At 34.6% G+C, this 12,644-nt stretch overlaps 2 protein-coding genes across 4 annotated transcripts; one reads left to right on the forward strand and one right to left on the reverse strand.

The window, feature by feature from the left end:
* Positions 1 to 594: 594 nt before the first annotated feature.
* On the forward strand, positions 595 to 2,098 carry LOC110602390 (uncharacterized protein At4g22758). 3 transcript variants are annotated; one of them, XM_021739893.2, is made up of 3 exons: positions 595 to 1,063; positions 1,164 to 1,432; positions 1,682 to 2,098. In XM_021739893.2, the coding sequence occupies exons 2-3, from the start codon at positions 1,201 to 1,203 to the stop codon at positions 1,864 to 1,866; spliced, it is 417 nt and encodes a 138-aa protein (XP_021595585.1). In that variant the 5' UTR covers positions 595 to 1,063; positions 1,164 to 1,200; the 3' UTR covers positions 1,867 to 2,098. The 3 variants fall into 3 exon arrangements, with proteins under 3 accessions (XP_021595585.1, XP_021595584.1, XP_043806763.1); XM_021739892.2 differs by having other exon boundaries at positions 595 to 1,432; XM_043950828.1 differs by having other exon boundaries at positions 595 to 1,429.
* A 7,820-nt stretch (positions 2,099 to 9,918) lies between these two features.
* Positions 9,919 to 12,444, reverse strand: LOC110601687 (DELLA protein GAIP-B). The gene has a single exon (XM_021738917.2). The coding sequence runs from the start codon at positions 12,127 to 12,129 to the stop codon at positions 10,225 to 10,227; it is 1,905 nt and encodes a 634-aa protein (XP_021594609.1). The 5' UTR covers positions 12,130 to 12,444; the 3' UTR covers positions 9,919 to 10,224.
* Positions 12,445 to 12,644: the final 200 nt, after the last annotated feature.

Below are 12,644 nucleotides of genomic sequence, written 5' to 3' on the forward strand. Positions count from 1 at the left end.
TAAAAAAAAATTATGAATTTAATTACACTTAACTAAAAATGTTATATTTATTAAATAAAAACTCTATTGTTAGGTGTAATTCTAGAAGGTAATGAAACTTACCAGAATAACTTATATTCTATAATATAATATTTAATGTTATTTGTCTTTTGATTCCCTCTTTGTTCATAATTACAATTAAGCATCAAATCATTCCAAAAAAAAATTATATTTATCTCAAATAATTTTTTAAAATACTAAACTCAACGTTAAACACTTTATAAAAAACTAGACGTTGTGTATAATACTGGTAAAAAATAATTTAAACTATATTTATTAAAGTAAATTTGTTGTTAGTCTTTCCTTCATTATTTTGCATAATAAAAAAATTTAAAAATAGTTTAATAACAAGAAAACTAAAAAAAAAAGTTATTTATCTTAAACTAGTGGAATTTAAATTTAAATAAAAAATAGTTTACGAAAGAGAAAAAGGGGGAGCACCAGCGGCTGGCGAAGAAGGTTACACAAAATTGGGAATCTAAGAAAATGTGAAATTACGGAAAAGGACATCATAATAAAAAGGGAACGTGTTTCCTATATGAAGATGTTGTAGTTAAGGTCGGTGCAGAGAGAGAAGCAGAGCGGAACACGGCTACGAAGAAGAAACCTTCAACAACCAATTTAACCCTAGCCCCACCTCTCCCCTCCCCATATATATATAATTCATTATACGTTTCATCATCTCCATACCATTTTTCTCTCCGTTTCCTAGCCTTAAAGGTAGTACTTTTCCTTTGGGTATATCGGAATCCCAGCCTGTTTCTTTATTATCAACGAAATAGATCACCCAAAGAAACTCGTTCTTTCCGTTGTCTTTGTGAATGGTGGAAATCTTAAGCAGTAGTAGTTACATGCTCTCCCTTTCCCAATCAAGGGCGGGCTTTGTCTCTGCTGCCTCTGCTTTCGCTTTCGGATCTTGCAAGGAAGGCTGGTACTACCGCTGCCTCGGCGTCGACCCCTGAATTCTTCAATCTCTATCGAATTTCATTGTTTTACGGATTTTTTTTTGGAAAATTTTTAAAAAGTAAGACACCCAATTCTCTGTTTTTAACGATTGTTCGATCTCCATTGAGATATTCATCTTTTATTTGTTTCTTTTTTCGATTTGCTTGAAAAAACAAAAGGGTTTTCTTTAGATTTGTTATTTCGAAAGGGAAAACAATGTTGCTTTACAAGACGAAGAAGAATCAGCCCGCTAAGGGCAACAGGCTCTTGATTAGTGTGACAGTGTTGGGGAGCGCTGGGCCGATCCGGTTTGTGGTGAATGAGGAGGAACTGGTCGCTAATGTTATTGATACTGCGCTTAAGTCTTATGCTCGCGAGGGTCGGCTTCCGATTCTTAGCTCTGATCTCAACGATTTCTTCCTTTATTGTCCCAATGCTGGGTCAGGTGGTAAGCAAATTCTGAACCCTCTTTCCCAGTTCAATTTTGTTTGAATTGGCAAAGCTATCAATTCTGAATAATCCAAATTCCCAAAAACATACAAGTTTTTTAGATTACTTGGGAACGTATTTATTCATTTGTAGTGTTAGTTTCTGGATTATTACTGAACTTGAATGCTTTTTGTTTGTGTTTGTGTATTGGAAACCCTTCTGGGCTTGGGATTCTAACAATCACCACTACTGTTGAATCATATTGTAGCTCTGAGCCCATGGGAAACAATTGGATCAGTGGGGTGTCGCAATTTTATGCTATGCAAGAAGCCGCAGCCGGTGAAGGTGGATACTGATGATGCAAAAACTTCAGCAATTCCTACTCAAAAGGGGAGCGGGAGTTGGAAGTCATGGATTAACAAATCCCGCAATCTTAAGATATCTTCTCATTAATTGAGTTTCAAGTAACGGAAGATGTCATCTCATTATCAAATTTCCTATTAATGGAATTTGTTCTATGCTACTTCGTTTTTTCTAATTTCATTTAATTGCCAAGATGTTTCCTTGGCTACTATCAAATTGCTGTTGTGGTTTGTGTCAGAAACCTGAAGAGTTGTATTTTCAGGGAATAAAATTTGTGTTCTGCGAGGTTCTGTTCTTGAATAAAATAGACATATTTGTCAAAGGTTTGAAATGGAATATTAGTAGCCATTGGAAGGATATTCGTGCTAAGCATCGATTCATTGGTGCGTGATGCGTAATTTGCGGGGTTGTTCAAAGTAGGAACTTGATCAAAAATGAATTGGGTAGCATCAAGTCCACGCAGCGCAGGAAGAAAGAAGCTGCCTTTTCGTGTTTACAACTTTCAAAGTTAGTGTTAATTTTAAGCGGATGGTGGGTGAACCGAACGATGTTGTCGAATTCTTCCTGGGGCAGGCTGATTGACCGCTCGTCTTGTCGTGTCGCCCATGCGTTTTCTTTTGGGATGAATTAGTGCGTGTACGAATTTTGTTCTGCTCCTTACATTGTTACTACGTCCTTTTTAGATTTTTTGTCTAAATTATCTCTCATTTCACGATAATATTATATTTTTATATTTTATATTTTTTTATTTAAATTATTTAATATTAACATATAAAAAATAACCATTTTTAATAAAGTATTATATACATTTTTTTAAAATGAAGATTATTAATTAGTTTTTATTGATTTAAGTAAATAAAGACGAAAGTAATATTTGATTTATGTGTTAAATTAATTATTTAGTTTTTTTTAAATTTAATTATTTTATAAATAATATAAAATTCAAGACCAGAAGAAGTTTGACATTGTTATTAAAGTTTGAAAGAAGTTTTGCTGTTAAGAGTCTGCTACTGCTGTTAACTCTGCCGCATTATTATAATGTGTTGGTCAAAATGGTCATTTTCTTTTAGTTGGTTGAGTTTAAATTGGTTGATTTATTTTTAAATACTTTTTTTAAATGTGTTCATTAAAAAAGCTAAAATTATTTTTAAATAAATAAACAAATTTAGTGAAACTGCCTTTTTCCCTCATTCAAAGAGGGGCATCGCAGTAGACTTTTCGTTGCGGGCATGTATTAGGCGAAAATAGCACAGCAATTTGGTTGTCTGGAGGACAGCTAACGCAAATTTAGCTGACTTCTTAAGCATTTCACTGTGCAGTGCATGAGACTAGTTCACACCTTCTGATTCACGTGGTTTTCTTGGCCGTCATTTTATTTATTTTTTATATTTTTTTGAAATGCCCCTCATTTTAATTCTTTCATTCTTTTGATCCCATTTATATTCTGGTCAGTCCTCTCCTGCTTCTACGTATTATATTATTATTATTACTATTATTAAAAGATAATAATTTTTTCATTTCATGAAGAAATACTTGACAGATTCATTTAAAAATTTAAATAAAAATACATTCCCAGAAAAGTCTGAACCTCACATTATTTCCAGCAGTGATGTAGATTTTCTTTTTACCATGCAAACTCCATTTGAAATTCTACCAAAAGGTATTATAAAAAGGCAAAAGCAAAATGGATTTAAATTATGGTGATAATATATAAATAATTGAATTTATTAAGATCAGAGGATATGAAAGGATTTCATAAACCTTTCCATTTATTCTAATTAAACCGTAGAAAATTTGATTTATAGAATACAAAAATCATACCATCTGCACTTTTAATTTTATTAAAATCCAAAATAATAGATAAATTATTTTCAAACTCGTATTATAATTAGATATAAATGCGAAAGCAATCGATCATAGTAATTAAAAGGATCCACTTTAATATAGGTCAGATAAATATGAAATTAAAATAGGATATCAACTTCGTACACATTAATCGTCTTCTTAATATATAATTAAGATTATAAATACATGTACAGTAAAATAAATAAAATATAACACTCACAATAAATAAAATATGGGTTAACCAGCGGAGTTGTGAGAACAATTAGAATATATATAATTACGGTCTAACTAAATTTAAAATATTCTTAATTCATGAACTCAAACCACCAAACTTATTTTCTTTTAAGAAACTTTAACCTCTCAAAATTGAATACCTAATCATTACCTTCCCATCTTAGTTCATCATGAGGGTAAATTTTCATGGAGTAAGAAAGTGTAACTAACGAGAAGCAATATGATTAATTTTTGAAAAATTATTTCTTTGTAATTATACACAGAGCACAAAAGCCTGGATTTTCAATATTGTGGACTCCATCACCTTAGATAATTATTTTTTTTCTTGAAAGGCACCTTAAATAATTATTGGTGCAAGCCAGTCCGCACACGGAGATTTGAGAATTAAATATATATTTGGGCGTCGGTAAATTTTTTAGCAGATAGGGCACCGAAGTGCGGTTTTCATTATAGGGTTTCTTCCTCGCAGTTTCCTTTAGGTTCTATATGGTTTTCTTTGCTTTAATTTTACTGCTTTCTACAATTTTATAATGCTGTTATGCAGGTCAAAAAAATAAAAATAAAAATAATAATAATGAGATCAAGTTTTTCTTTTAACAACAATAAGAAGATGATGAGATGTGCCATGTCATATTTAATTTAAAATTAATAAATAAACAATTTTTAATTAATTGCTTAAATATTATATATTAATGCATAAATTATAGATAAATGACTATTTTCTTGCTAAAGAGAGAAAAAAATCTTTAAAGATAGTACAATAATGTCGCACGGAAATTATTTGACGTCCTTATTAATTCTGTACGACATTATCCGATGTCCTTATCAATTCTCTTTTACAATAATCGCAGCAATTTAAGCTTTTGCTTTCACACTTGCCCTCCACTATTTCTCTCGGTACTAGCCTTTTTTTTTTTTGAAGATATAGACGGTGATTTCTAAATACTCTACAGATTTTCATAATTGTGTCACACACAGAGATAGAGAGAAGATTATTTCAAGTATGAAATCATGCATAAATAGGCACATCATAGAAAGCAGATATAATGGAATTTTTGTTAGACCAACCACCAACTCTGCCAAAAGAATTAATGCTGCAGGCAGCTTTATGCACCACTCTTCAGCTATTTTCGTCAATTTCATTTTGTGGGTTGCTCCATTATCATCTGTTTCGGCTCATGCATATCAGAGTTTCACTTGCCTCTTTCAACTGATTTCTTTTTTCCATTTTTGTTGCTCTAAGAAGTCCTAGTTTTACATTAGGGTTTTGGTAGTTTAGGCGTTGTTTTATGAGTTAATAGCAGAAGATGGCTACTTTTGTGCAAGCAAGAATCCAGCAGGACAGTGTTATTGTAGCCTCACCGAGATTGTTAGATGGCTCCTTTTGAAGATAAGATTTCCAGTTATGAAGATTGCAAGTTCCTTTTGTAGATTTTGGATGTGACAATCTAATCCTTTACGCATGTGCCTTTTCATCTTTGATGTGTACTTTTGAGCTAATCAATTCATGTATGCATGGTCCCCTCCACTTCCATTCTCTCTCTCTCTAAAGTTATAAGAAAACAGAATTCAATGTTAATCAACTCACCACGTACTTGAAAGCAAGTTCTTCAAACTCCCAATTTCCTCTTAATAGAATTTTTTTTTTAAAGATAAAATATTGATTCCTTAAATATGCTTGAAGTCCATTACAGATAATAAACTTAAGGCCCTTAAAAGAACAACCCAATTTGCTAGAAACTGGAGAGGCTAGGTTGCCACCACGAGAAACAATCAGCTGAAGAAAGTATGATGAGAGTCGAACAGAAAATGAAACATCAACTGAAGCTCACAAACCATAAACCAAGGCAAGTAAAACCCAGTATAGTAAATTTATCTTTGTAGTCCATTAGCAAAGCATACATAGCAACAAAAAGCCCAAGCTAAGTAAAGGGACACGAGCAAAGCTTGCCGGTGTAATTGATTTCACACCTTGAGGGCCATTGTCCAGAAGTATAGGACAAGCTTAAAAAGCCCCAACGTCAGATAGACTAGATAACTCGCTCCTCAAAGCAAAACAAAAGGAAAAGAAAGAGATTTGAAACCACAACCAGCAATTCCTTTTAAAGTTGCTTCAAAAGGCAGCAACTCATTCTAGTTTACTTTTCTTCTGAAACTTTTATTCTTAAACAGGAAATTACATCATACCATAAACCCATAAATTAAGCATCAGTTATGTTTAATAAAGAAAGAAAATTATCATTTCAAGCTTTGCGAACCAGTCGGGGAGAGCATATTTCGATTCAAATTAAAAAATCAAATTAAACTAACTGATTTCGATTTACCAATTCAATTATTCAAATATTCGATTTGATTAATATCTTTTAAATTATTCGATTTTAATTCGATTTAAATGTATTAAATTAAATGAATTAATTGATTTTATTATATATTATTATATTAATTCTTATTCAATCCGGTTTTTGTATAAGTCCAATCTCTCCTCACTATTTCTTATGCAATCCAATCAACTGTACATATTCAAATGTGTGAAATTTATAAATTTTAATTTTAATTTTAATATAATCGAATTCAATCAAATTAAATTTTATCAATTTAATTATATTTTAATAATTAATTTAATTTAATTTAATTTTTAATTTTTAAAATTTTTAATTTTAAATTTTTTAATTTAATTTTATATCGGCACAAAGCTCCTAGAGAGGTCGGGCTTTTGTCGCTTGTCGTCGGAAATATCTCTCTTTCTTTTGAAAAATATTATTTCATAAGAAAAGAGAGAAAGAAAGCATAATAAATTTAGGAAAGTTTTGAATGGACCCATGATGATGGTGGGTTTATGGGAAAAAGAATTCTAATTTGAATTGAAAAGCAAAAGAACTTAACATACATACTTAGACGACACTTTCACTACTGTCATTATCAATTTGATTAATATTCCATTCTTGCTTAATCACAACCATTAGAATTCTTTTTCATTAAAAATCCTTCTCTAAAGTAAATAAATGCTAGAATTGTGTAGAAACCTCAGCTCTCTTTTTCATGACATCAACCACTGTATTGGAGCTTTTTTCTTCCTTGTTCTGGGCTTTAAATAAGAGAGGACAATATATTTGACATAAATCTAAAGACCTTTCTTCCAATATTGGGCTGCAAGGTTTGGTTCTCTTCCATGGATGAGCCTGTGGTTCAATCTTCTTAAACTGGCATTCTCTTTTGCTCATAAAATAAATAAATAAATAAAAATAAAGAGGTTATAGTGGGGCTAAAAAGCTGAGATCACCATCTAAAGGGGCAATAACAGAGTTTGGATTTATGCAGTGGAAGTTGAAAATGGTGTTTCCCATTCTTCCCTTATCCAACTTTCATATATATTGCTATGGGCTAACAGAAACAATCGACTTAACTCACTCTGCACTGAAAACGTGATCATCTTTGTCTTAGTTAGGCTTCTTAATTATATTTTTGTTTTCTTTTTTATAGTAAATTGAAAAAAGCACATTTATTTTCAATCAGTATCAAAGGTGTTTACCGTTTCAATCCTGCAGTAAGAATGATCATATCGTAATTACAATGCTAGGTTTTAAGACTTAAGGTCACAACAAAAAGATTACATTTTAGAATTTGTTATCACAAAATCTCTTATTTTTAAAAATATTACATAAAAATTTCAGTCTTTAAAAAAAACAAGTAAATCATTTAGGGAATTTTCTGTTCATTTATCAGTCATAATTATTAATATTTTATGTGGCAATTTTATTAAATCATATATTTTAAAATAAATTATAAATACCAAAATTAAAAATCAATAAATCAGATGTTTTACAGTATGAGGGTATTGTTGATTAGGCATTATGGGGATTAATGTTCTAATACAGTAGCCATGTCAATGTCGTGTTTACCTAAGAATTTCTCAAGCTTTCACATGTCGTGTTTATGTAAGAATTTCTCAAGCTCCATGATATTAATGCATTCAGTCGGCTAGTTAATACATTCAGGCAGCTCGAGATGACTTGGTGTATACGCTACTTCTCTAGCTACTGATTCTACAGTTCCTATGGTTATTGAAGTACTCGGTGGACTTCATAGGAGCTTTACATAAATTTGGGCCACCATGGTCTTAAAATGCAGGTCATATAATGATTATGATCAACGACGATCCCTGCTTTCTTCTGATGTGAAAGTCCGTCTTTGACTCGTTTGGAAACTCGCATATCCACTCTTAATATGAAAAGAATTTTAGAAAAACCTAGCAGACTAAGAATTTGGAAAACTACGCCGTGTGATTGAGACTAAAGATCTTGAAAAACTTTTGGGTTTAACAAATAATAATAGTCAAAGAGTTACTATAAAGACGTCCAGAGAATCTGACCTGCAAAACGGCATCGAACACACACGAGTGAAGTGATTTTGACCATTTTTAACAATTCTAAAACTGACGAACCTCTTAAAAATTCCACACGAATGTTTTGTAAACACACGCATGCACCAATCGCCATTCCCCATTCCTTTTTCACGTATTTATGGGTGTGCTGCTCTTTTGCTTTAGCTTCTCTTCAATAATTATAAATAATCAACAATTTCAGTTTGACTTGGCTTTCTCTCTTTAACCCATTAAACAATTTATTTAAGATACTCTATTTTCTACTCCTTTTAGTAAATCAATCTTCTTTCTCTTTTCTCCTTTTTTTTCAAAAAAAACATATTAAACTCTCTACTTTTTCTTCCTTTTTTGAAAACCCTAGAGGGGCAAAAAGTTTTCGAAATGGGATGTGATGTGATCTCCAATGATGAGTGAAGTGGGTCAGCTAGTAATAAGAATTTTTTGTTATCTAAAAACCCACATGCAACTTGGGACATCGATCATGGCCTTATTGTACATTGAAAGGCTAATTTATGCTAAACTCATACACATATAATAATTCATGTTGTGTAAAAAATAATATTATATAAATAGAAAGATGGGTCCAATCCATGCATGCTAATGTGGGTATGGTGATTCCTTTCATTTATTTAGTCACCTACTGGCTTATGTTCACTAAAAAAATGCCTCCTCCTGTGTTGACAAATCCTCACAAATCTCTTTTGTTGTGATTTACTTTGTTTTTATATTTTCCTAACTAATGGGACAGAAGGATATGCCACCTTATGATATAGAACCCATAAACCCATTAAATTTTGTAGAGAATAATGGAATGGATGATTAATTATTTCAGCTTCTCATTTGCTTTTATGTTTTCTTTTTCAATTATTATATGTTTTAAAGGGAAAGTTTTTGAAATGTAGAGGTTAAAATGGCATAAAGAGAAAGTCTTCTTGATGTGGAAATCCACCAAATTGGGTGGACAGGTCTGGCTTAGATGTTGACAGAGCAACATTCGAGGGATAAAAGTTGATTGAATCTTAAATATATTCGTTCCATCTTTAACCATTATTCTTGTAATAAAAAGGGTAAATTTGCTTTATATCAAAATCGATATCAACAAGTACCATTTCTTTTTTTCCTGAAATATACCTCTAGCAAAAGCATGAACTACTTTTGCAGCATTATGTATATATTTATATTCTTAATAATTAAGATAAGAATTTTTTAGAGATGATAAAAGAAAGAAATAGACCATGGATGGATTCCAAGAAAGTGCAAGAATCTTGGGCATATGAGATGAGCAAGTTGTATCGAAGTGGTGATAACAAAAATGGAACATTTTGAACAAGAAGGGTTTTTCTTTTTTTTTTTACCAATTTCACATCTCGATTATCATGTGTAGGCTTCCTGACATAGAAGAGGAATCTGTAATCTGAAGTAGGGTTTCTGGAATTTGAGTAGGAGAAGCACTAGTAGCAGTTACAGGGTAGCCAACCATTGTATTAATGGCCACCCCATCATTACTCTTTTTCTCATATGTCATATCTCAACTAGAGTTTTACAGAGTAAAAGCACATTCTTCTATGCCTCTCTCGTCTCAGCTCTCTGGCACGAGATGAGAATCTTTGGCCAAGTGCATGCAAGATTGTAAAGGTTTCATCAAGTTCTTGCCCAATTAACTTGTTTTTACTCCACACAAATTGCTCATAAGGATTTGAAGTTCTATCCTTTATTAGTTATTACCACAAAATATAATATTCATATTTAAATACACACAGCTCTGAAGGTACCAAACAGATTACACAAAAAAGAAAAATAAATTTTAAAAAAAAAGCCTAAACAAAGGCAAGTGAAAACGAAAAGGGATACAGTGAAGTGAAAGAGAAAATCAAAAGTGGAGACTCTGGAGACGCACTAGAGTGGTAGGCCTCTGTTTTTTTTTTTTTTTTACCCATTAACAGCTCAGCGTTTCACGCTACTACACAACTTTCACCTGACTCGCTGACTCAGTGAGCTACAGCTGCTTGTTTGTTGGCCAGCCGCCAGGCTGAGGTTGCGATCAGCGGCCTAGTATGCCATCCCAGCATCAAACACCCGTTGTTCTCTTCCACTCTGTACCCATCTCCGCCGGCAAATAAGGCTAGTAGCATGCTTGCTTGCTTGAATGCGTTTGATCCGAGATGAACGGGTACAAATCCGGAGGAACCCAGACGAGTTCGCCACTGAGTCAGCGTCTCGTGTCTTTCGATTCGGTCCACTCCTTCACATGCCACGACATTGCATATCTGCTTCCCTAAATACACCTCTGACATCACCTTATCCTGGGAACTCACCGATCCCTCCAATGAGTCGAACAGAGTCGAGTAGTAATGCAATGACTCCGTGAATCGGTCCAAGAAAACCGGGCAATTATGGTTCGCTTCTTGCTCAACAATTGTAATAATCTCTGGTTTCATCTGTTTCACCACCGTGAGAACCTTTTCGATGGCGCCTGGCCTCGCCAACAACTTATGCAACTCGAAAACGGAGTTAACAGCGACGGACTCGAACTCACTGGGTCTGAGTTCGAGCATAGAAGCGTCGAGATCAGCTAGACTATTAGCCACAAATCCCCGATACTCGAATTCAACATGTATAGTCTCTGCCAACTGAGCCAACTTCCAGCCTACTTCTTGAAGATGATCGGAGTTATCATGAGACGGCGGTCCAATCCCGGTTAAGCGAAAAGCCGGCGGACCACCAGGCCTGAGCGCGAGAGCTTGCAACAAGGCAGGCCACTGCATCCCTTGATTCATGGAGAAGTCGATAACGTGCACTCGTTTTTTCCCTTCAAAGGCCTCGAGGATTGCTTGATTTGCTGTGAAGTGAGCGAATTTGAGATAAGGACAGGTTTCATAGAAGTGCATCTGTAGAATATCGGAGAGAGAATGGTCGATGGGACTTTGAGGATAGAGCCTGTAAATTCTGCGAGCCAAGGCCTCGGCGAAGTAGGTGGCAACCTTACGCATAGCTCCGGCTTGAGAGACGGCCAAGTAACCGATTTGCTTGACGAGGGCTTCCGCAAGAGGTATATTATTTTGTTGGACGGCTTCGGCACATGCCATTAGGAGATGAACAAGGCGGATTCCGTTCTCTTGTGAGTCAACCAGGACTACTGGACGAGTTGACTCAGTTGAAACAGCAAAGGAGCCAGCAGCACCAATAGTGGAAGACGACGGTGATGCTGCTGCTGGTGGGTATAGGTGGTCTGAGGTAGCGGGTTTCAGGCGCTTGGGATCTCGAGACGACGAAGAGGAGGAATCAATTTGATGAGATTGGGCAAAAACGGACTTACCAGGAATAGCTTTGAGATCGTAATCAGAAGAAGAAGATTCTTCAAACACCACACCTCGACTTTGCTTGTTTGTGTTTTGCTGCTTTTGCCGTCCTTGTTGGTGGGTATGTTCGGCAAAATCAATAGAGGTGATGGTGGAAGATTCAGGAGGAGCAAAAAATGAATCATCTAAAGTAGGCTGGGCAGGCACAACAACAGGATCAAAAATGGGATTTGGGTTGAGCTCGGAGAGCATGCTTTCCAGCCATGTAGATAGATCGGAGGGATTATAGTGGACTGTTTCAGAAGCAATATGAGAAAACCCATCTTCATGTACCTGACCCATGACTTCCTCTAGCTGTTCAAGCTTCTGGGCGACCTCCGCCATGTCCGACGACCTTACCTTGTAACCCAAAACAGCCAAAAGCTCATCCATCCCACCATCAGCTTGAGCATCGTCAGCCCACATCTTGGCTTTGCAAGAAGCATCACTATTGAGATTGGAATTGGCAAGTGGCATGTTGGAGTAGCCAGAAGAAGAGCTGCCAGCAGTAGCTGGGTCTAAACGAGGGTGGAGATTTGAGTATTCCCTTTTCATGATTGATTTTGGTGCGGGTTTTAGATCTCTCCTCTTTGATTTGGTTTATGGGTTTCTGAGATTTTGAAGGTTGAGTGGTGGTGCTCAAAATCCAAAAGGACCTTGTGCTGCGAATGGGTGTGGGCGAGTGAGGAATCTGGACATTGGGGATTGGGGGGTTTTGCTTGGTTTTTCATCAATACCAGCACTTCTTCGTACCTGGGGAAAAATAAACTTAAATTCAATTTAACAAGAAGTAACCATTTTTTTCAGATTTTATTTTAAAGAAAAAAAAAGTAAAAGAAAAAAGAATGGCTCGTGATGAGGCGCAAGCTCCAATGAACCATCAGGCTAACAACAACTACAGCTCAAACAGATAAGATGGGATTTTTTTATTTTTTGAAAAAACAAAAACAAATTAATTTCATTTTTAATTTTTTTTTTGGAATCAATTTCATTTTTATTTAAATTTGATGCAATACTGTTGAAAAAAAAAGAGAGAAAGCAGAGACCGAGGGGGGCGGCCTCTCCAGGGA

The sequence above is a fragment of the Manihot esculenta genome, chromosome 15, assembly GCF_001659605.2.
Source record: "Manihot esculenta cultivar AM560-2 chromosome 15, M.esculenta_v8, whole genome shotgun sequence".
In the NCBI taxonomy this organism is placed as follows: Eukaryota; Viridiplantae; Streptophyta; class Magnoliopsida; order Malpighiales; family Euphorbiaceae; genus Manihot; species Manihot esculenta.